General features: G+C 48.4%; 1 protein-coding gene across 3 annotated transcripts; it reads right to left on the reverse strand.

The window, feature by feature from the left end:
- Positions 1-5,198: 5,198 nt before the first annotated feature.
- Positions 5,199-21,118, reverse strand: LOC142557376 (uncharacterized). 3 transcript variants are annotated; one of them, XM_075669171.1, is made up of 2 exons: positions 20,650-21,118; positions 5,199-6,584 (listed from the first exon to the last, which is right to left on the reverse strand). In XM_075669171.1, the coding sequence occupies exons 1-2, from the start codon at positions 20,929-20,931 to the stop codon at positions 5,466-5,468; spliced, it is 1,401 nt and encodes a 466-aa protein (XP_075525286.1). In that variant the 5' UTR covers positions 20,932-21,118; the 3' UTR covers positions 5,199-5,465. The 3 variants fall into 3 exon arrangements, with proteins under 3 accessions (XP_075525286.1, XP_075525285.1, XP_075525287.1); XM_075669170.1 differs by lacking the exon at positions 20,650-21,118 and adding an exon at positions 7,642-8,104; XM_075669172.1 differs by lacking the exon at positions 5,199-6,584 and adding an exon at positions 17,451-18,840 and having other exon boundaries at positions 20,650-21,071.
- Between the last annotated feature and the right edge of the window lie 636 nt (positions 21,119-21,754).

The following is a 21,754-nucleotide window of genomic DNA, read 5'->3' on the forward strand; positions in this document are numbered from 1 at the left end:
TTCGTCAGGCCCAGACTGAAACACTCCCTACACCAGCGCGAATGCACCTCCTCCGCGGCCTCTTACCTGAAGATCCCCCACCTTGCCGATACTGTGGCGAACACCCGAACACATCCCATATCCTCTGGTCCTGTGGACCACCCCCACCTCCCCTGCCTGCCCCTACAAATCCTTACCCTAAACCCCATGCCGGGTGGCTGACAGAAGCAGCCAGCTCCGACGACCAACGGTACCTTGCGGCGTTTATCAGTGCTGTACTGAAGAATGCTGCAAGCGAGGCTCTGGACTGAGGGCCTTTCCATTCACACCACCCAACATTAAATAAAGGTTTCTCTCTCTCTCTCTCTCTCTCTCTCTCTCTCTCTCTCTCTCTCTCTCTCTCTCTGATTTTTGCTATTTTAAATCTCAGGGGGCTGTAATTTAAACGAGTGCCTTTCACAGTTGGCGAAAGCTTCGTAGTGTAGTGGTTAGTTTAGAGCGATAACAATTATAAGCGTAGTCATGATGATGATTTATTGCCAGGCCCATTGAAATGGGGCGGTGACAAATTGTCATCTAGCGTGCTTGATTTAATCCGGTTTAATCGGGTGTGCTATACGTATTTCAATGCGCAAGCATTCTTTGGCGAGTGTCCCAGCCAAATCTGTCACGCCAAAACTTGAGTGCCTTGTATGTGCAGAGAAATGCGTGATTTGCGAATACCTTTAATCGTTGCTAAAATGAAAATGTAGATGGTTGGTAGCTTTATATGCGATAAGAAACAATTGAAAAAAAAATTGATCAGAGTGAATACCGGTGCGATCAAATTTATGCATGCCTATAGAGGAACATAGGGTTCCATAGAAAATGCTTGGGGAAGCCTGTAGTAAGGGTGGGCCAACTGAAATGTGAGGTTGGGCCAACTTAAAGTTGGGGACGGGCCAAATGAAATGTTGGGGTGAACAAACTTGAAATATTAGGATGGGCTAACTTGAAATATTGGGGTGGGCCTACTTAATATTTGGGGTTGGACCAACCTAAAATTTAGGGGTGGACCAGCTTAAAATTTAGGGGCGGGCCAGCTTAAAATTTAGGGGCGGGCCAGCTTAAAATTTAGGGGCGGGCCAACTTGAAATTTGGGGGTGGGCCAACTTGAAATTTGAGGGTGGTGGGCCAACTCGAATCTGCGGGTGGTCCGAAATTTCGAGGTGGGCTAACTTGAAATTTAGGCGTGGCCCAAGTGAAATTCAGGGATGAGTCAACTTCAGTTTTAGGTGCGAGCCACCTTGAAGTTTGGGGGTGGACAAACCTGAAATTTGTGGTTGGGCTAACTTGTAATTTGGGGGTGGGCAAACCTGAAATTTGGTGTTGGACTAACCTGAAATGTGGGGTATTGTTGTCCGATTTTCGCTGAAAAATTGGCGTCAAGTTCGTGGAGTTCTTACACCTTGATCCTGTCTGCGTAGACTCACCACGCAGAGTGCCTTTTTCGCATGGTCACTTTGTACTTAATCGAACTCCTTCTTGTCTTTTGCTGCATAGGAGTGCAATGCCTACGCGACAAAGGACTGAACGCGCCCTGGCTTTAAGCCATGCCAACAGCGCCCATCTACCTTGGCCAGCCCTGCTTCGCCTTTAAATATCTCGTGATGCTTTTTTTTTTCCTACCGTAGCAGTCGAGAAAAATAAAATTCCCAGAAGTGGGTAAGGCTTTAGCTTTGTGCGTTTCCGACCAGGCCACTACGGGAATTTCAGAATGCGAAAACTGCAGCGGGAACTGCAGTTCGTCGACGTACGCAGCTGACATGCATTGGCAGTGCAGTGCTAACTCGCACTTTTATTCGCCTGCGCGTTTGTTGACTTAGTTGATGATGGTGCGGATTTCCATTAACGATCTCACAACTGCTCTTCACGAGGATATCTTTACGGCGGTTATATTCGGCGGTTATATTCGGCGGTTACATTCGGCAGTGTCACCTGTACTCAGTGGTAGCAAGATCACTGCAACGTGTGTCGGCAACGCGCCGCGTCGTGTCGCTTAAGATAAAACTCTGCTCCAACCACGCGCGTTTATAACCGAGGTGAAAAAACAGTATCACGGCAAGGGTAGGATTGAAGGAAACAGCGATCGAGACATCTCATTCGTCAGCGAAACGAAGCGGACACTTAACGGGAGCTCCACTTCGTATAAATGGGCATCGTCCCGCTTGTGTGCGGGACCCATTCGGGATGTGGGCCGACTGGTCTGTCCCAAACTTCGGTTACACCGTGTTACGTATACATGTCTGCCCTCATACAAGCAGTGCGCCTTTCCTGCTGCTGTCACCGCTCAAGTAGCGCTCTGGCACGCGAACAAGAAAAATTGCTACGATGAACTTCAGCCGTCCTTGCTGCAAAGTGTTGTAGTCTGCTATTGCATCCCGATCGCATTTTTGTTGTTGACCTGAGTGCTTGTGGCGCGTATGTACAGTGGGGGATTGGCCATGAATCGGGTGGTTGAATGGGGTGTACAAAGACAAGGGAATTAACACTTTGAACGTCGGAGCTTAAAAAAGTAAAGCTTTTGTGAGAGCAAGAAAGTAATGAGAAGAAAACCGTGAATAAAAAAAAAACAACTAATAATAGATAAGTAAACATACAAACAAATAAAAAACCCGGCAGATCCCACGCCCTGTGGGAATCGATGTTGTGCGGAGCAGTGGTCAGGAAGCCTACCAATACCAAGTTAACGAAACGACCATGACAGCACCAAGACACAGGCGGCTGTTTCATGACCTACATGATACCTATAGCATGACGTTCATGTCATGTCCTAGCATTTATGTTCGTCATGCACTGTTGTCATACCATGCCACTTTTGGTACATACCAAGACGTAGGCTGCTGTTTCATGACCTACATGACACGCATGTCATGACCTAGCATGTGTGTTCGTCACACGCTCTTGTCATACCAGGCCAATTTTGATACATACCAAGTTAACGAAACGACCACGAGAGCACCAGGACGTAGGCGGCTAGGTAGATAGATAGTATCAAAGTGGCAAATGTCCGCGAAGAAATGTTTCGCATTTGATAAGTACGTAAGTAAGTCAGTTAAGGGCAGGTAAGGTGAGGTAAGGTAAGGGTAGGGTAGGTAAGGTAGGGCAAGGTAAGGTAGGTAAATAAGTAAATAAAAGAAAGCTATATGGTGGGGCAACGGGGTAGAGAGAGGTCGCAAACGTGCCGAAAGTGCTCGAAAACGTTACACGGCAACGCAAAAAGTTTTATTGTGCGCAAATAAACCCGTGTTCTCCGGCCGGTGCCAGTAGCCAGTGCCAAAAAGATCGGCAGGAGCCATCTTTTATTCCTTTCCGAACGGGGCAGCCTGCGGCTATTCAGAAAAAAATTCCGTTTTGTTCGGCACATTAACGCATCTTTAACGCGTACACGTCGCTTCAATGCGGTGAGTTTGTGGTTTTTAGACGTCGTATGACAAGCAGGTAAACTGGGTGCTCACGGTACCGTGCATGCGCAGACCCATACGTCCGGGTCTGCGCATGCGCAGTACCGTCGCCCCTAGTTCTTGCGTACGCAAGCCGCTTGCGTCCCCTAAACTAAAACCCTATTAGAGAGTTTCCGTGTGGGTCTGCATAGACGTAGGTCTAAGGGACACAAGCGGCTTGCGTACGCAATAACTAGGGGTGAAGGTACTGCGCATGCACAGACCCAGACGTAGGGCTCGGCGCATGCGCAGTACCGTGGGCCCTAGTTCTTGAGTACGCAAGCCGCTTGCGTCCCCTAAACTAAAACTCTCCAATAACAGTCTTTCCACTCTTCGCTTGCAGTTCCCATATCAGGGGGGGGGGGGTGATAGTGAAAAAGGTGACGCGAGAAGGCAAGGAAACGCTAGTACTATGGACACAACAGCGGTTGCGGGCAGGGGGTATAAATTTAAGTTCGACGTCCGGTACGGTTCTACTATTTCTGAAAAATACACACCATCCAAATTTGTTGAGCGGGCAACTTGCGTATAGGAAGTGCAGAAGCAGAGCCGAATTAAAGCGCACCGTAGGGTCTAGGCGACACTACGGCAGCGATCGCAAGTCAACGCTTCTGGGCCCGCCGCGGTAGCTTTGCGGCTGTGGCATTGCTCGAGGTCTCGGGTTTGATCTCGATTGCAACAGCCGCATTTCGAGGGGCGAAAAAAAAAGCGAAAAAAAAAGAACGTTCGTGCGCTTAGATTTAGGGACACGTTTGTTTCCATAAACCAATTGTGGTTTTGGCAAGTAATTCAAGTATAGTTTGGTGCTTCTGCCAAGATGCGATGGGCCATGTGAGGCAATGAATATGCTCAAACCCCTCAAAGGCTCTGAAGTATGCCGTACAACGACGCCTCAAGCGAATACCTACCCTGCCTGTTTGTGTACTACGCAAATATCAGTATTGCACGCAAGATAACGTTTAAGAAGAACTCGCCACTCTCGTCTTGGACTAAACGTTGAAGAAACGAAGCAGTCACCGCCAACATCACCGCAAATTATCCTCAATCAAAGGTAACATCACAGAAAGCTTCCCTTATATCGATCCACACAATGCGTGGGATCCGCACATTTTTTTAGATCTTGTCGGTTGTTCGGGCAGACGTGCCAGTAGAATTACGAAGATCACTCAGTCTGTTTCAGGACGCAGGCTCGTCATCATCAGCAGCTCTAGTTTAGTCTAAACAGCATCCCAATCTAGAAGTATCGAAACAAGATATTCCCGGTTCAAGACGTTATCTCTCTCTCTACGCCAATTATATGGCCAGTCGAGCTGATGCACCAGTGGATGGTCTGATTTTGTGCGATATTAGAGCTTTGAATACACGGTTCATCGACGGCGGAGTACAAACAGCTTTGTTAAAAATAGGGTTCGAGGTCATCAACGAAGGCCTCAGCACTGCGAACGTTAACATTGAGCTTGCATTTCGGACACAGGACAACCCACAGTACTACAGCGTAGTATCAAACACGAACGTCGCCTTGAATGCAATGGTATTAGGAAAGGCCCCTTTACAGCCACGTCACACCAACTTCATAGAAGTCGCAACTCCACTGTAAACTCAACACTGGCTTGGCGCTCTTTGGCCATACCTGGCCCTTCCGCCAATAAACACCACACATTCATTCAATCAATCGTATTAGGAGCCGCACGGCATTAATAGAGCGAAGAGTATCGACGTGGACGCCATAAGGTCAGAAACCGCTCCAGAAGCACTAATATTTAGGAACACAAACTGTATTATCACAATAAATAAACTGAATGAACAGCCAGTATATATAGTCTTAAACCAATAGGTTGACATTTACAAAGGATAGCAAATCTCAAAAAATAAATTTCGCAGCGATAACCTTGTTTAGGAGAAAGGACATCAAAAGTTCGCTAAGGTTAAGTCACGCACAAACACACATACTGCAAGTGGCAAGGAGGATTCAACAGTGCAGTACACATTCTGCGATGACGAACGTTAGGGTGCTCCTATGATCCCGTGGTCCGTTGGCGTATAGTTGAGGAGGATATAGAATTTTATCTTTCCATTTCGGAGGTCACCGCCATACTTAAGCAAGGCAGTGTCTGTGCGAAATTGAAGGTGAAAGTGTGCCAATGAGTCATCGTAGCGCCCGCAGAAACAAAGCCTCGCACTGGAAGTCAAATCTACTTTGTCTCTTACGCCATCCACCACGCTCACGTGCCAAATAGGCGGCAAACACTTAGAGTCCGCCAGTATCCCGTTAAACTCGATCTGAACAGTGATGTCGTTCGGGGAGTATTCGCAGTACTTCCAAACGGCGACCTTAAAGTACGTGTCCCTCATGTGCCACACCGTAATGTCGGCAAACTTTCTTCTGAAACCCTGATACTGAATGATTTCCTCGCAGTTTTCCAGGGTCAGGTCATACGTCACGTTCCCAGTTTCTTTAATCGACGCGAGTGTCGTTGGCAGCGCACTGCATAGATGCCCAGCGCCACCGCGGAAAATGCTACAATGAGCAATTACACGGCCGAAATTAGGCTTCGGGGAAGTTTTCTGCGAGTGTTCCAGGTGGGCCAAGTGTTCCAACTTTCGAAGTACTAGCGCCTTTTCCGAGCGCAACGAAAGCTGCGAGGAAGTGCAAGCTTCCTCCTCCGGATTTTCCCTAGACGTCCGCTGGTGCGACACGTTCGATGAAATCGTGGCGGCGATTTGAGCCATCTCGCCCTTTAAATTGCGCTCGCATGCTCCGAGCTCGCGAGTGAACCTGGCTTCCTGGTTTCTGGCTTGCTCCGTAAGCTCATTCAACTGACTCTGAATCACTGGCAGCAGCTGGTCGTGGTTGAGACATCCCAGCATCGCCCTCACGTCTTCAAGGGCAGCGTTCACGTATTCGAGTGTCACTGCTGTAGGTTCCGAGGACTCTGTGATCGCGGAAGAAACACCGGCACTGCATCCGGCCGCGTAGTGCGTCGGCAGGTCTCTGTGCTGGACTCCCTCGCCGCATCGCCAACATTCCACGGCGTGAAATGTGCACTCGTTCTCGTAGTGTTCCAGCATGCGGTCCATGGTGCCGGTGTACTCGCAGCCATGGGCTTCGTTCCAGCAGTACACCTTAATAGCAAACAAAAGAAAACAATAATTTTGCTTTGGCAGACAATTTTTTTTTTTACTAATGGCGCGTTGCACCCCTGTCCCTAACTTTTAGACGTACGTTTACATGAATTCCGGTGCGAACCAGTGCATACGCGAGATTCGATGGAGTAGTAAATATCCTGAGATCGCTCAGTAGCATTTGCCGCTGTCTATGCACTAAAGATGCATCAAACATGGACACTAGGTCAACGTGAATCACTTAATTATGCTTCTAAATAGCAACTTATCCCACTCTTACAGAAAAAGCAGGCTTGGTAAGCCACAATCGAGGAAGAAAGGGCGCCATATTCCGACTATTCTTCAGCTCCTAGCTTATCTTTGGCGACAGCGGCATCTTGTGCAGTGTAGACCGCCATCTTGTTTTCGTTTGCTAGCTTGCTCCTCATATAGATGCGCTCACGCACTACGGGCCGAGATAGTTGTTTTAGGGTGGTTTGGGGGCGGCGAGGCTGGGGCGAGTTGCGGTTGAGGAATAATGTCTTAACATAAACATTTGCGGAAATTGTACTTTTTCAGAAACAACACTACTTTTTAGAAGAATATGTAATGAAGTTATTTTGTGGTGTACGCAACTTTCTTTTCTGATGTTTCAGTGCGAATATCAAGGGAAAGAAGAATGAATAGAAACTGATTGTCACTGTCGTGATTAATTCTCGCCGATTTGCCTTTCAATTTAGCGAAGAAACGATAACTCCAAAACGTCAGTGTGACGTCGCACATTTCAAAGTATTTAGTTTTTTGTATTTCTCTTATCTCTCGCAATAAGAAATGAATAAATAGTTCCAACAGAACATTTCACATGAGCCTACAGCGAGTTTGCGTTAGTTTTGATAGACGCTAAAGAGTAACATTTAGTCAGGGTGAATTTGTGTATTAGCGTTCGGCAATAGTAAAAGGGAGACTAATCGTTAGGCTTGCAGATATGCCGCGGCGGAATTACGCGAATGCATAATTGCTTTTAGCCCCATAACCCCACACGAAGAAAAGCAACAGAAATTGTTTCTTAGTTCCTCACCTGCACGGTGTTCGCTTTCCTGGCAAGGAGTTCATAACTGACGCACTCCGCTTCTTCGAATGCCTCTCGATCCAACGGACACTGGCCAACGCCCCCTTCGAGACTGGCCGCGTGGCAAGATTGGCAAAGAGCGTGCGAGCACGGCAACAGCACCGTCCGCTTTGGGATCATGCGGCAGAGGCCGCACATGCGTGAATTCGGCACCTCGTCGACGAACCGCGTCGGTCGCCAGTTGACGCCGGCGACGACGTGGTCGCGAAAACGGTGCACTCGTCCCTGTCCGTGATCTGGCATCGCGTTGTCTTCAGGCACGAATCCTACGCTCACCAAACAGCGCGGTGGCTTTTTATACCGAGCTTATCGCTACTGAGTGGTCTCATACTTTGGCTAGAGTAGCGTCAACGAGAGATAGAATCGGCTCTGCACGAGTTATCGCTTTCAATGACGAACACTTGTCGCACCTTGGCCTTCGCGACGCGGCGGGGAACAAGTGCTTCGTCATCGTCGGTGACAGCCGTTCCATATATCTGCCGCGGATTCTGCAGGTGCATATACATTGGGCTTGCTCCGTTGTCACGTATACACTCGGCCACAATATATTGCGGGACACGCGAGCGCGTGGCGAATTGGCCCTCCGGGCCTACAGCCGTCGCACCCCATGTTGTAGCGACCGACTTCTGTGCGCATGCGCGTTCTTCCGGGTCTGCACGCGCGCATGTTTCCACGTTTCCTCCTTGTTCGCCGGCGATAACCGAGTGCAGCCGCGAGGTTGCCCACTTGCGATTTGGGCTGCGGCAGCTTCGACAGGCCCACTTCGTTTATGTAACGGAAATCGAAGGTTCATTTTCGTCTTCGCTTTCTCCTACAGAGTGCCTTTTCTGCCACGGCTTTATTGCGAGAGCAATTATATGGACGCCCCACGTCGATTTCTGCCGTCGCCGTCGCCGTGATGTTTCGTATGAGTGAAAGTGTGTGAGCCGGGGAGCACGGTTCAATCTCGCGTGCGCGAGCCAGGAACGCGGCCCGGATGTTTGCCGTCTCCTGTGGCGTGTGAGGCAGGGGGGTGAGGTGAGGGAGGAGGGGCGCTCTTCTCCGGCGGCTGCTGCGGCGTCTCGATGTCCTCCTCGCCCGCCGCTCCGTACAGAGTGGAGACAACCGTGGCGTCTGCTAGGGCCTTGGCCAGGCGAATCGCGGATGCCGTAGTTGACACCTTTAGGCTGTTTCACATGGCGCGATTGGGGCGAAAAGAAATGGTTCTGCCGCGCACATCGCAGGGCTATTTTCGCTGACAGCTTTAGCATGCGTTTGCGGCAGCGCGATTTTCGTCGCAGCGATGCGCAAGCTTGCCTCCTGCCCACGAAGTATCCATGCCTGCATCGTGAAATAAAAACAGCATGGAAACTAGTCAAATATTCGAATTTTCCTATTATTATTCGATAATAGAATGGGTACACCATTTTTTTAACGTTTAAACGCATTGAGACTTGACGACAGCTTGCAGATGCGGTGAGTGAGGCGCTACACAACACCGCAAGCATGAGCGTGCGGCTTGTGCGGCGTCGGTGGGGTGGTTCCGTTTAGCACACTTTAGTTTCGTTGTTACTATGGGGGCGACGAATTTTTTCCTGGATGAACATTTGCTTTTGCAGAACAACAAGCTACTATTGAGTGTGCATGTATAAGCAGCTGGCGCAGTTTGTAGCGATTAAGAGGTTGACGACGGTGGCGATCAAGTGGGTACGTGCCTTATCTTGAAGGCAGCGTCCTTCTCCCGACCTGGATAGCGTGCAGCTTCTCCTTTTAAACGAATTGTGTGAGCGAAAAATGTTCCATGAGGCTCCTAAGCCGCAAACGTTGGTGGGCACGCCCTATTATAACATACCTAAAACGGGCGCGCGAAACTGCTCCACAGGGCTACCAACGCGCGGTAAAAGAGGAAGGCGCCTATTTTGACGGCGTTTTGTTTCGTCACACATTGCTCCTCCCACGTCGCGCCGATCGTTGCGACTCAGCGACGGCGCAACCAACTATAGTTGGAATCCAGTCGCGGAGAGCCCACGACATCGCGGCGGTCGTTGAGCGACGGAGTTCGCGGTGTCGGTGACTGAAAATCGCGCCATGTGAAACAGTCTTTTGGCGGACGCCGTGGGGGCGCGTTGCCGGCGCTCGTGTCTTGAAAGCGGTCAGCGACGTGGCCAAAATGCTCGCCCGCGCAGGCCTCATCTTGAAAGCGATCTGCGATGTTTGCAGAGTGCCCGTAGTGCCGGTATAGCTTCGTATGCGCTGTGCTTTCGTCGTCTCGTTCGCGTTGAAGCGAGTGATGCACGAACGACAATGCGCCTGCTGCTGCCGCGATTCCTAACTCCAGCGTTTTCACAGCCAGTTCCCGCTGTCATCGGGCGATGTGTGTTCACGTTTACCTGTGCGCGCGTGACACCTTGCTGGGCGATTTAGTTAAAACACGTTGACGCGCTAATTGGTTTGAATCCATAATAGAGTGTGTAAGCGCGACTGAACAGAAACGTAGAAAGAAGCAGACACACAAAGACAGCGCGGTCTCCGTTTGTCTGTTTCGTTTTACGTCCTCGTTGAGTCACGCTTACGCATTCTATCATTGTTAAGTTAGTAAACGAATATTTATTTATTTATTTATTTATTTATTTATTTATTTATTTATTTATTTATTTAACAATACTGTCAACCCCATTGCGAGGGTCCTTACAGAGAGGGTTATGAAAAAGAATATATAAAAGAAAAGAACAGTGCAATAATCACAAACACAGAATACATCGAAATCAAGCGGCTCATTCGCACAGATAGTCATCCAGAGATTTTTTGAATTGGGACAGATCAGTATGTTCCACTACACACATCGGTAACTTGTTCCACATTTCAATCACGTGGGGGAAGAAGGAGTGCCTGAATGTATTAGTGTGAGTGGTATAAGCTTGGATAGATCGGTTATGGTTGGTTCTGGAGCTCCGTTTGCCAGGTGCTAGTATGTATGTTTCCTTCCTAATATTTATTTGGCCTTGAAGTATTTGGAATAATAATTTCAATCGATGTTTTTGTCTACGTGTTTCTAGCAGGTCCAGTTTAGAAAAACGGAGCATTTCTGTGACTGAATCAGTCCTTCGATATCGGGAGCATATAAAGCGCACCGCGTACTTCTGAATTTTCTCTAGTTGTTTCTTCAAATAACCTTGATGAGGGCTCCATACCTCTGACGCGTACTCAAGAAGTGGCCTTACAAAAGTTTTGTTTGCGGTGAGTCTTACATCGCATGTAGCACCCTCCAATTTTTTTCGCAAGAAAAATAACCTCCCGTATGCTTTTGAACAAAGATTATTTATATGTATACTCCACGATAAGTTTTCTGTTATCGTTATTCCCAGGTATTTAAACTGACTTGTATTCACCAGACACTTGTCACCAATAGTATATGGAAACAAAAGACGGTCCCTTTTTCGTGTGGTAATATGTGTATATGTTGATTTAGAATAATTTATTTCCATGCTCCATTTGTTGCACCATCCGCTTAACGCCTTTAGACAGTTATTAAGCTTAAGTTGATCGGCCGTGTTTCGTACTGTAGAATAAAATAAACAGTCATCCGCGAACAGTTTAAGATGTACATCTGGTTCCATAACAGCAGAAATGTCATTAATATACACCAAAAATAAAAGCGGTCCCAAGACAGATCCCTGCGGGACTCCCGAGAGTACTGCCAGTGAGCCGGAGACATGGCCATCCATTCTGACCACCTGGTTGCGATTCGTTAAGTAAGCTTTAATCCATTTTATTATAGTGGCATTAAGGCCGGTTATTTCCAGTTTGTAAATCAGCTTCTTGTGTGGCACCTTGTCAAAAGCCTTGGAAAAATCTATGGCGATTACGTCAATCTGCTCTCTGGCATCAATCGCCATTGCGAAATCATGAATTGCCTCTACGAGTTGTGTGGTAGTGGAAAGGCCTGTTCTGAAGCCATGCTGGCATGGGTAAAGTAAACAATTATTTTCTAAATGGCGAATGATATGCTTAGCTATTATGTGTTCCAGAAGTTTACAAGAAATGGATGTAAGAGATATAGGCCGGTAATTATTCACTATTGTTCGATTGCCGCCTTTAAACACCGGAATAACTATTGCACTACGCCAATCTTGGGGTACAGAATGAGTTTGCAATGATTTTTGAAATATAAGGGTCAAGTAACGCGACGCCCATTCAGCATATCTTTGAAGAAACTGGGTCGCTATGTCATCTGGTCCATACGCTTTTTTTGCATCTAAATTCAAGAGCTGCTGAAATACGCCCTCCTGTGTAATTATGATGTCATCCATTTGGCTTGGCTCTGTGCTTTCAGAACTAACATCGACGTCATCATCGTTCGTGGTGAATACGGACTGAAAGAAGTGATTAAAGTGTTCTACAATATCTTTTTTGTTTATCAGAACTTGATCTTCTTTCCTGATTTCCTGTACCTCTTCCTTTCTTTCACTGAAATATCGCCAAAACTTTTGCGGTGATGTTCTGAGGAAGCGGCTAAGCGTGTCACTGAAGAAATTTTTTTTAGAATCGTGCAGGGCTTGCTTCATCTCAGCTCGAAGTCGCGAAACCTGAGTAGATTTATTTTTGCTTTTACGTAGCCTTTTTATTTTTCTTTTCATATGAATTATGTTCCTGGTCATCCAGGGGCTTCGGTGCTTTGTCTTCTTTACGCGTTTAGGGATATAGGTGTCCTCGCAGTGTTGTACAATTACCTTAAAGTTCTGCCACAACTCTTCTACTGTTTTAGTATGGAAATCAATTTCAAAGTCAGCAAATGCAGAATCCAAGTAGTCAAGGATGGAAACATCATCCGCGCGTCCATAATCGTTAATGCGTACAGGGATGTAAGGCCTGAAACAAACACTTGCTCCCACTGTGATTGTAACAATAATCATCTTGTGGTCAGAGATACCATTCGCAACGTTAACAGTATAAGCACCTATTTTATCTGACACAAACACCAGATCCAACAATGACCGCGATGTGGCCGTTACTCGTGTGTCTTCTTGAACAATTTGGTTTAGATTATATATGAACATAAGTTCCAATAGCTTCTCTATTCTAGATGAATCGGAGCCAATAGTTCATGGGTTTTGCCAATCTATGTTATGAAGATTAAAATCGCCGGTCATTATTAATCTCGCGTCTGCTTTGACATTTGCACGCCGGAAAGTGTTTAGGTCTTCCAGCAACCCAGGCGAGGCAGAAGGGGCGCGATACACTGCTCCAACGATGTAGGCAATAACATGAAATGTAATCTTGCACCAAACCGTTTCAGGAACATCGCAATCAATCAATACAGCAGATACAGAGTTTTTTACTATGATACAAACGCCCCCACCACGTGTGTGCCTGTCTTTCCTAAACATTCTATAGCCGGGAGGAACAATACAGTCATCAGATATATTTTTATGTAACCACGTTTCTGTTATTACCACAACATGTGGGCTTTGTGAAAGGAGCAGATATTCTAATTGTGTAGTCTTATTTACAATACTTCGCGCGTTCAAACTTAAAATGCGTAGCTATATCTGTGACGACGAGCCCGAGGTGTTGCCTATGGTATGAGGATCATCAGTGCCACTTGGCCGATCTGACCTGTGCTGTTGTCTGCTATCAGCCCTATGCCCTAAGCTTTTAGATATAGAGACAGAATTTGTTGACAGGAAAGATAGAGAGGTCGACCTGAGCTATAGTGCGCTCTAGTCTGCTACTCTGCACTGGGGAAGGGGAGTGAAAGTACTGGGATGGGTGATGACGATAAGTGAAGTGGTGAGTGCTTATGTACATGAGACAGTTGTCTTGCTAGAGCCGCTCGTCGAGCTTGGTGTCCTGCAGAAACTTCAACAGCGCTTTAGTGGCTCGCATTGAAGTTGCAGTGTCAGGCCATGGGCCGAGCTAGGATAGCGGCCTCCGACAGTGGTTGCCTGCCAGCGCTGGCTAGGGAACTTTCCAACGTCCTTCGCTCCAGCATGTATGCTGCGCAATCGCACAGTATGTGTTCGAGCGTTTGAGGGTTCTGGCAGCGTGCGCATTCGGGGCTGTTCGACTGGCCGATGAGGTGCGCGTAGCCACGGCTGAAAGCAACGCCCAGCCGAATCCTGTTAGTAAAGGAATGCTTACAAGCTTATACGGTCGATAAAGCTACTGTCTTTACTTTGTATAGCTATTGTTACGTTTCGCCTACGACGCGCGGTATAGCCGGCGCGGATGCAACGGACGCTGGGGCTTCGTTCAAAGCGGCAGACATTTTGGCCCGTTCGGCGCCGCCGCTACGCCTCCCCGCCAAGCGCGTCCAGGCATGTTCCAATGCCACGTGTCTTCGTGTGCGTGTGTGTGTGTGTGTGTGTGTGTGTGTGCATGTTGGTGCCCACGCTTGTCGAAGCGCGGCAGCCGGGGAGAGGAGCTCCCCCAACTGTGAAGCGAGGAGGTCTGACCGGCGCCGGCCCGGCGGATGCGCCACCTACTCATCCCAACGTGCCCGAGCGGCGCCGGCCCTGCGGATGCGTCACCTACTCGTCCCAACGTGCCCGAGCGGCGCCGGCCCAGCGGATGCGCCACCTACTCATCCCAACGTGCCCGAGCGGCACAGTCACGTGCGCGTCTATAGAGGCGTTCCTTCTTGCCCTCAACTGCGAGAGTATAAAAGCAGCTGCCCCCGGACGCCAAGAGAGAGGCTCCGATTTCTTCTGTTGAGTAACGTGCACTCCCGTCTCTCTACTTCGGTCGACCTGACCGCCCGCTCTTATGCTATGCTTGAATAAACAAGTTGTTCTGTTACCAGTCGACTCATGCTTTGCCGGGACCTTCGGATGCTTCCAGTTGTGCCCCAGGCCGCCAGGCCAACGCTACCCTTGGGGCTTGCGACCCAGGTGCAACAACGGGCGTCAGCGCTGAGGTCCCAACACTATCTACTAATTTTCTATATCAGCAGGTGCTTCGCATTTCCGGCGGAACTGCGAATTTTTTTGCTTCAGACCCCCCCTGAAATTTTTTCGTGCTGTCACGCACAGCCGACCAAAACGACCCCCGGCGCCGGAAATCATTCAGGAGTTTATGTCTTTCATGCTGACAAAGACATTTCACCGCGATCATTGCGAACTCGGGCTGATTTCGCCGCAACGCCCTTGCACCGGCAGTCACGTGACGCAAGGAGCCCCTCTGAGCACAAAGTTTCAAGGGCGTTTTGATGGCGAGCGGGCTCGTAGCGGCATCTCGCGGAGGCCGCGGAATCTACGGAGCGCATGGATTTCAATTTCGAAATCTCTATGGGTATAAGGTTCTCAAAATTTTGATGCGAAAGGTGCAGTGACATTTCCAATGTCGCGCTTTAGATTTCATATTACGGCACTTTGTGGGTTTAATGTTGTTCTAAACATTTGACGCCAAAGGTGCATTGACTTTTCTAAAATCCTACGTCGCACCATACTACGAGACAAGCAAAATCAACACTCTGTCAGACAAGCTGGCAAGGCACGCAGCGAGGTCCGATGAGACGAAGCTTTTTGGTGGTTCATTTGTGCCGCCATATCACAGAAAGGAATATAAACACATTTTTCACCTGCGTCAAAGCATCCATGTCAAGACACCAAAGCCACCAAAGGTAACTGCGTTCATATTTTTTTTTCTACTTTGACTTTTATTCGCGCGGACACATTGAGCCTCTTCAATTTTCTTGTTCTCGCCACCCGCGGGCTGCCAGAGCCAGCCACAGCGCATGCGTTTTCCTCGTGTTGCCCCGACCACCGTCGTGTGGCGCACTTCGGTGAGCGTTCGTTTTTCTCTGGCCGAGTGGATTTTCGTTTGGCAGAGTTTCGGACGCTCTCTGGCTAGCAGACGAGAAAAAGAAACAATGGTCGCTCGCCGCCATCACTGTGGGGACTCGACGGATTCCGACGCGTTAGCTCGAGCGCAAGCTCTCGGCAAAATCTTGTCTCGCCGGTGTTGCCGAGCATAAGTGTGCGTATGGTTCTCTGTGGACCAAGCGTCTCGCGTTTTCTGAGATATTCCTTCGGTAGCCACATTAGGTGCCCAAATGGAAGCAAAAATAATAGCGCGTGAACTAGCTGCAGGGAATAGATGTACGGTGGCGAAAGCGGAAGTGGAACAGCGTGAAGGTGTTTACTTGAGGGCGCGAATTGTCTTTACAAGATTGCTGCGAATCGCAATTGCGGGGATAAAAAGTGTTCGATTCGGCCTAGTGTAACCTACTTCAAGCAGAAAGACCTGTGCCTGCCGCAAGCAGGCAAAGATGGCGGCTTGGTTATATTGCCTAAAGGTACTTTTAAAGAAAAAGCGGTCATGCCATTGACAAGAATGTCGCCCGCCAAAAAGTTCGGACATCATGCGCGAGGAAAGATTTTCTTCGTTTCTGCGAAAATACCAATCTAAAGAACCTGCAAAAGTGCATAGGAAAAAGTAAAAATGACTCGTTCGCTGTGTTTCTTTAGTGCCAAAGCGCACAAACCGGATACCCCTTTAAGGACCATTGTTAGTGAACGGGGCACTTGGCAACTCGACGTTAGGCGATTTTTCTTTAATTGCCTGAAGCAAATCAAAGTCCATGATCCTTTTCTAGTAACTAACTCCGACGATATCATCAGTTTTTTTTTTTCGTGTCGATCATAAGATTGGTTTTGGCTTTTCTGTTGATACAGAAGAATTATTTTGCTCTATTCGGGACCGCGAAATGTTTGTTCGCACAAAAGCACGCACCGATGCCCGTGGTGAATCGGTATTTCAAGACGCAATTGGTCTTAGCTTTAACAGTTTTCTGGCCTATTGGAAACTTACTGTTATTTTTTTTTTGATAACAGCCAGATGCCCACACACAGATGTCATCGGCATACATTGAAATTTTAACTGTGTTCGGAAGTCGTTCCACGAGACCAATGAGTACAAGGTTGAAGAGCGTGGGACTCAAGACACCACCTTGTGGAACTCCATGGTGCGTATAATATTGCGAGGTTGGGCCAGCTTCAGTGTTAACAAATATAGACCGCCTATGTAAATAACTGCGAGTCCAACGATATAATGGACCGCCTAGGCCCACTGATTCCAATGCTTCAAGTATGGCGTCATGAAAGAACGTTGTCGTAGGCTCCCTTTATATCTAAGAACATTGCGACAGATAACCTCTTACACGTCTCTTGGTGTCGAACATAGGTTACCAGATCGATAACGTTGTCGATAGAACATCGGTGACGTCGAAAACCAGCCATGGCGTCCGGGTAGATTTCGTAATGTTCAAGATACCACTCAAGTCTGGCGAGGACCATTCGCTCCATTACCTTCCCAACGCAACTTGCCAGCGCAATTGGTCGGTATGAAGTAATCTCTAAGGGAGACTTGCCAGGCTTAAGAAGCGGTACCAGGCGGCTGATCTTCCAATCTTGAGGAACTTTGCCCTCTTGCCAGGGCTCGTTATAGATATTAAGGAGCGCACTTCGTGCCCGTTCACTAAGGTGACATGGCGACATCATAAAGATATGGCAATGCGAACTCCTGCCTGTAAGTATTTTAGGACAATATCCATCAACTTAGAGAAGCTAAGGTGTGCGTTCTTGAGGCCCAAGCTAAGAACGAGAGGCTGAAAGTGCCTACGGGAACTTGCGAGTATCCCCGCACGAGATCTAGAGTCGAAATGTATTTAGCAGCGCTGACTCTTTTGATTCGTTCCTGAATGTTGGGTATCGGGTACAGCTGATCTCTATTGATGGCATTTATGCTATCAGTAGAGATTGAATCAATAGGCATTTCAATAGAGATTGCATCAATAGGCATTTATAAGGTCAGAAACCAATCGTGGAGCACAAGAGGAGCACAATAATAAGGAATGAAAACTGTATTAGCACAATAAACAAACAATACAGCAGCTAGTAAATACATTAAACAATAGACTGACAGTTACAAAGGATAGCAAATCTAAAAAAAATTAATTTCGCAGTGCTAATATTATTTAGGAGAAAGCACATCAAAAGTTCGCTAAGCTCATGTTACACACATTGCAAGTGGCAATGATTCTGCAGTGCAGTACACATTCTGCGATGACGAACGTTAGGGTAGTCCTGTGATCCCACCATCCGTTTCTGCATTGTTGAGCAAGATATGGAACTTTATCTTTCCGCCTCGGATGAAATCGGAATATTTCCGGACTCCAATGTCTGTACTAAATTCGAGGTGAAAGTGTACCATCGAGTCAAGAGAGCGCCTGCAGGAACAAGGCGTGACCCTGGAAGTCAGCAAACGTCCGTTGAGTCCTTCGTGATCCACCAAGCTCACGCTCCAAATAGGCGGCAAACACTTGGAGTCCACCAGCATCCCGCTAAACTCGATCTTCAGGTGCAGAAAGTCAAGACTCCTCCAGACGGCAAGCGTAAAGTACGTGTCCCTCATGTGCCACACCGTAATCTCGGCAAACTTTCTCGCCTCTGTCTGCGACCGTAACATTTTGTCACAGTTTTCCAGGGTTAGGACATAAACCACGCACCCAATTTCCCTAATCCGTGCGGCTGTCGTTGACAGCGCACTGATCAAATGCCGAGCGTCATCGTACAAGGTCTCACAGTGAGCAATCACACGGCTGGAATCAGGCTTCGGGGAAGTTTGCCACAAGTGTTCCAGGTCGGCTATGTGTTCCAACTTTCGAAGTATCAGCGCCTTTTCCGAGCGCAACGACAGCGACGTCGGCGTGCTGTCTTCCTCCCCCAGAGTTTGCTGAGACGTCCGCTGGTGCAACCCGTTCGATGAAATCGTGGCGGCGATTTGAGCGCATGCTCCGAGCTCGCGAGTGATCCCAGCTAACCTGGCTTCCTGGTTTCTGGCTTGCTCCGTAAGCTCATTCAACTGACTCTGAATCACTGGCAGCAGTTGGTCGTGGTTGAGGCATCCCAACCTCGCCTTCACGTCTTCAAGGGCAGCGTTCACGGCTGCAAGGGTCAGTGCTGTATGTTCCGAGGACTCTGTGATCGCGGAAGGAACACGGGCAGGGCATCCGGCCGCGTAGTGCGTTGGCAGGTCTTTGTGCTGGACTCCCTCGCCGCATCGCAAACAGTCCACGGTGTGAAATGTGCACTCGTTCTCGTAGTGTTCCAGCATGCGCTCCATGGTGCCCGTGTACTCGCAGCCGTGAGCTTCGTTCCAGCAGTACACCTTAATAGAAAATAAGCAATTAACACAGATTGCTATTTTTTTGCCCACAAAATATTTTTACTAAAGGCGCGTTGCATTGCTGTCCCGAACTTTTAGAACGTACCTTTACATGAAGTCTGGCGTGAACCAACGTATACGCGAGATTCTATGGGGAAGTAAATATGCTCAACATCAACCAGCAGTATCTATCGCTGCCTAACATTAAAGGTGCGTCAAACGTGAACATTAGGTCAAGGTGAATCAATTATGCTTTAAATAGCAACTTAAGTACTGTTGCAGAAAAAGCAGGCTTGGTAAGCCAGAATGGATGAAAAAAATATGCCATACTTTTCAACTCATCTGCGGGGACAGCAGCATTCTTGTGCAGTGGAGACCGCCATCTTCCTTTCTTTTGCTAGCTTGCACCTCATATAAATGCGGTCAACCTTTACGGGGCTAGACAGCTATTATATGTTGGTAGGGGGGGGGGGGGAGGAGTGTCGCTTGAGGAATAATGTCTTAGTACGATTTCTGCAAATTTATATTTTTTTCATAAGCATCACTGTTGCTTAAAATAATGACTAGTGATTTTGTAATGTATGCAAATTCCTTTTCTGATGCTTTGTGCGAACTTCAAAGAGAAGAAGCATACTGTTTGAGTAGCAAGTGATTATCACTGAATTATGACTCTAGTGATTTATTATCACCGATGTCTCTTTGAATTTAGCGCAGAAACGACAACCCCAAAATGTCAATGTGACGTCGCATATTTCAAAGCATTGCCTTTTTGTATTTCTCTCTTATCTGTGGCACTAAAAATGAATGATATTGAGTTCCAACAGGATATTTCACATGAGCGTACAGTGAGTTTGTGTTGTCCTATTGTTTCAGTTTTGATAGACGTTAAAAAGGAACATTTAATCAGGGTGAATTAGTATATTACTGTTCAGCAATAGTAAAAAGGGCACTGTTACGTTTCGCCTACGACGCGCGGTTTAGCCGGCGCGACTGCAACAAAGCGGCAGACATTTTGGCCCGTTCGGCGTCGCCGCTACGCTCCCCGCCAAGCGCGTCCAGACATGTTCCGATGCCACGTGCCTTCATGTGCGTGTGTGAGTGTATGTGCCATTGTGCCCGACCGGAGGCGCTACGAGAGTAGAAGTCACCTTCTCCTCCCAGCCATTGTGCCCGACCGAAGGCGCTACGAGAGTAGAAGTCTCCTTCTCCTCCCAGCCATTGTGCCCGACCGAAGGCGCTACGAGAGTAGGAGTTACCTTCTCCTCCCAGTCTTTGTGCCCGACCGGCGGCGCTACGACAGTATGCGTCACCTTATCTCATTGTACAATCACGTGCTCGTCTATTGAGGGGTTCCTTCTTGCCCTCAACTGCGAGAGTATAAAAGCAGCTGCCCCCGGACGCCAAAAGAGGGCTCCGATTTCTTCTGTTGAGTAAAGTGCTCTCCCGTCTCTCTACTTCGGTCAACCTGACCGCCAACTCTTTGCGATGTTAAAATAAACAAGTTGTTTTGTTGTTACCAGTCGACTCATGCTTTGCCGGGCCCTTCGGATGCTTCCAGTTGTACCCCAGGCCGCCAGGCCAACGCTACCCTTGGGGCTTGCGACCCAGGTACAACCACGGGCGTCAGCGCCGAGTTCCCAACAGGTCGTACCATCGGTGCGACCACAACAACCGTTGCCATCGGTGGGATTCAAATAGCACTCTTATGGTTCGGCGTACATTTATGCCATAGTGCAATTACGCCAATACTAAGGCATAGTTGCCCTCCCCCCCCTTAAAAAAAGTGACAGAAATTGTTTCTTTCCTCCTCACCTTCACGGTGTTCGCTTTCCTGGTAGGGAATTCATAACCGACGCACTCCGCTTCTTCGAATGGCTCTTGATCTAACGGACACCGCCCAAGGCTGGCTGCGTGGCAAGATTGGCACAGAGCGTGACCGCACGGCAACAGCACCGTCCGTTTTGGGATCATGCGGCAGAGGCTGCATACACGCGAAGTGGGAACATCGTCGAGGAACCGCGTCGGTCGCCAGTTGACGCCGGCGACGACGTGGTCGCGAAAACGGTGCACCCGTCCTCGTCCGTGATCCGGCATGGCGGTGTCTTCAGGCACGAATCCTACGCCCACACGAGAGCGCGGTGGCTTTTTTTTACCGAGCTTATCGCTACTGAGATGTCACATACACTTCTGCTATAGCAACGTCAACGAGAGATAAAATGAGCCCTGCACCCACAATCGCGTTCAATGCCGAACACTTGTCGCACTTGAGCTTGCAACGCGGCGAGTGCTTCGTTATCGTCGGCGACAGCCGTTCCATATGTCTACCGCCGATTCTGCTGCAGGAGGTGCGAATACATTGGGCCTGTTCCATTGTTACGTACACTGGGGCACAAAATATTGCGGGTCACGCGAGCGCGTGGCGAGATAGCGTTCCTCTCTAGACCGTTTTTTCATAGGCGCCGCCATATTGCTACGCAGTGGCGCCATCTTTGGGCAGTCGGCATGCTGGCTTGTGCGAGCGCTCCGTATCGCATGGTAGGTATAGACCCTTTTCATGCTTAGAAGCAGAGTTCCCAGAAGACTTCCGGTTAAGCCCTCAGGAGCAACCCAAGCTACGATATATAGTCTATAAAGTTACAGGACCCTCCAGCTGGCACGAGTTTTGCTGCAGGTTTGGAGTGTTTGACAAGTGAGTTATATTGTTAAGTAGAACGAAAGAGCCCGTATACACGTCCTTCATATCTGAAAAGATCAAGAATATGTGCCTATAGTATACTATGCTGCAAAATACTTCTTTTTTCTTGGCTAACTGGACTCTGGAAAATGGCTCACCGGATGTTGTCTGGGGGTCATGAACGCACTGCTGCCACATCGCGGATGCAAATGGCGTTTGGTCTCGCGTTCGTGCGGTCTATTT

This window comes from Dermacentor variabilis, chromosome 9 (genome assembly GCF_050947875.1).
Source record: "Dermacentor variabilis isolate Ectoservices chromosome 9, ASM5094787v1, whole genome shotgun sequence".
NCBI lineage: Eukaryota > Metazoa > Arthropoda > Arachnida > Ixodida > Ixodidae > Dermacentor > Dermacentor variabilis.

Coding starts and splice junctions, on each gene's coding strand:
- LOC142557376 (XM_075669170.1), bottom strand. CDS start 7,935: ATGCCAGATCACGGACAGGGACGAGTGCACCGTTTTCGCGACCACGTC. Junction 6,585..7,641: donor GGAAAGCGAACACCGTGCAG/GTGAGGAACTAA, acceptor TTTGCTATTAAG/GTGTACTGCTGGAACGAAGC.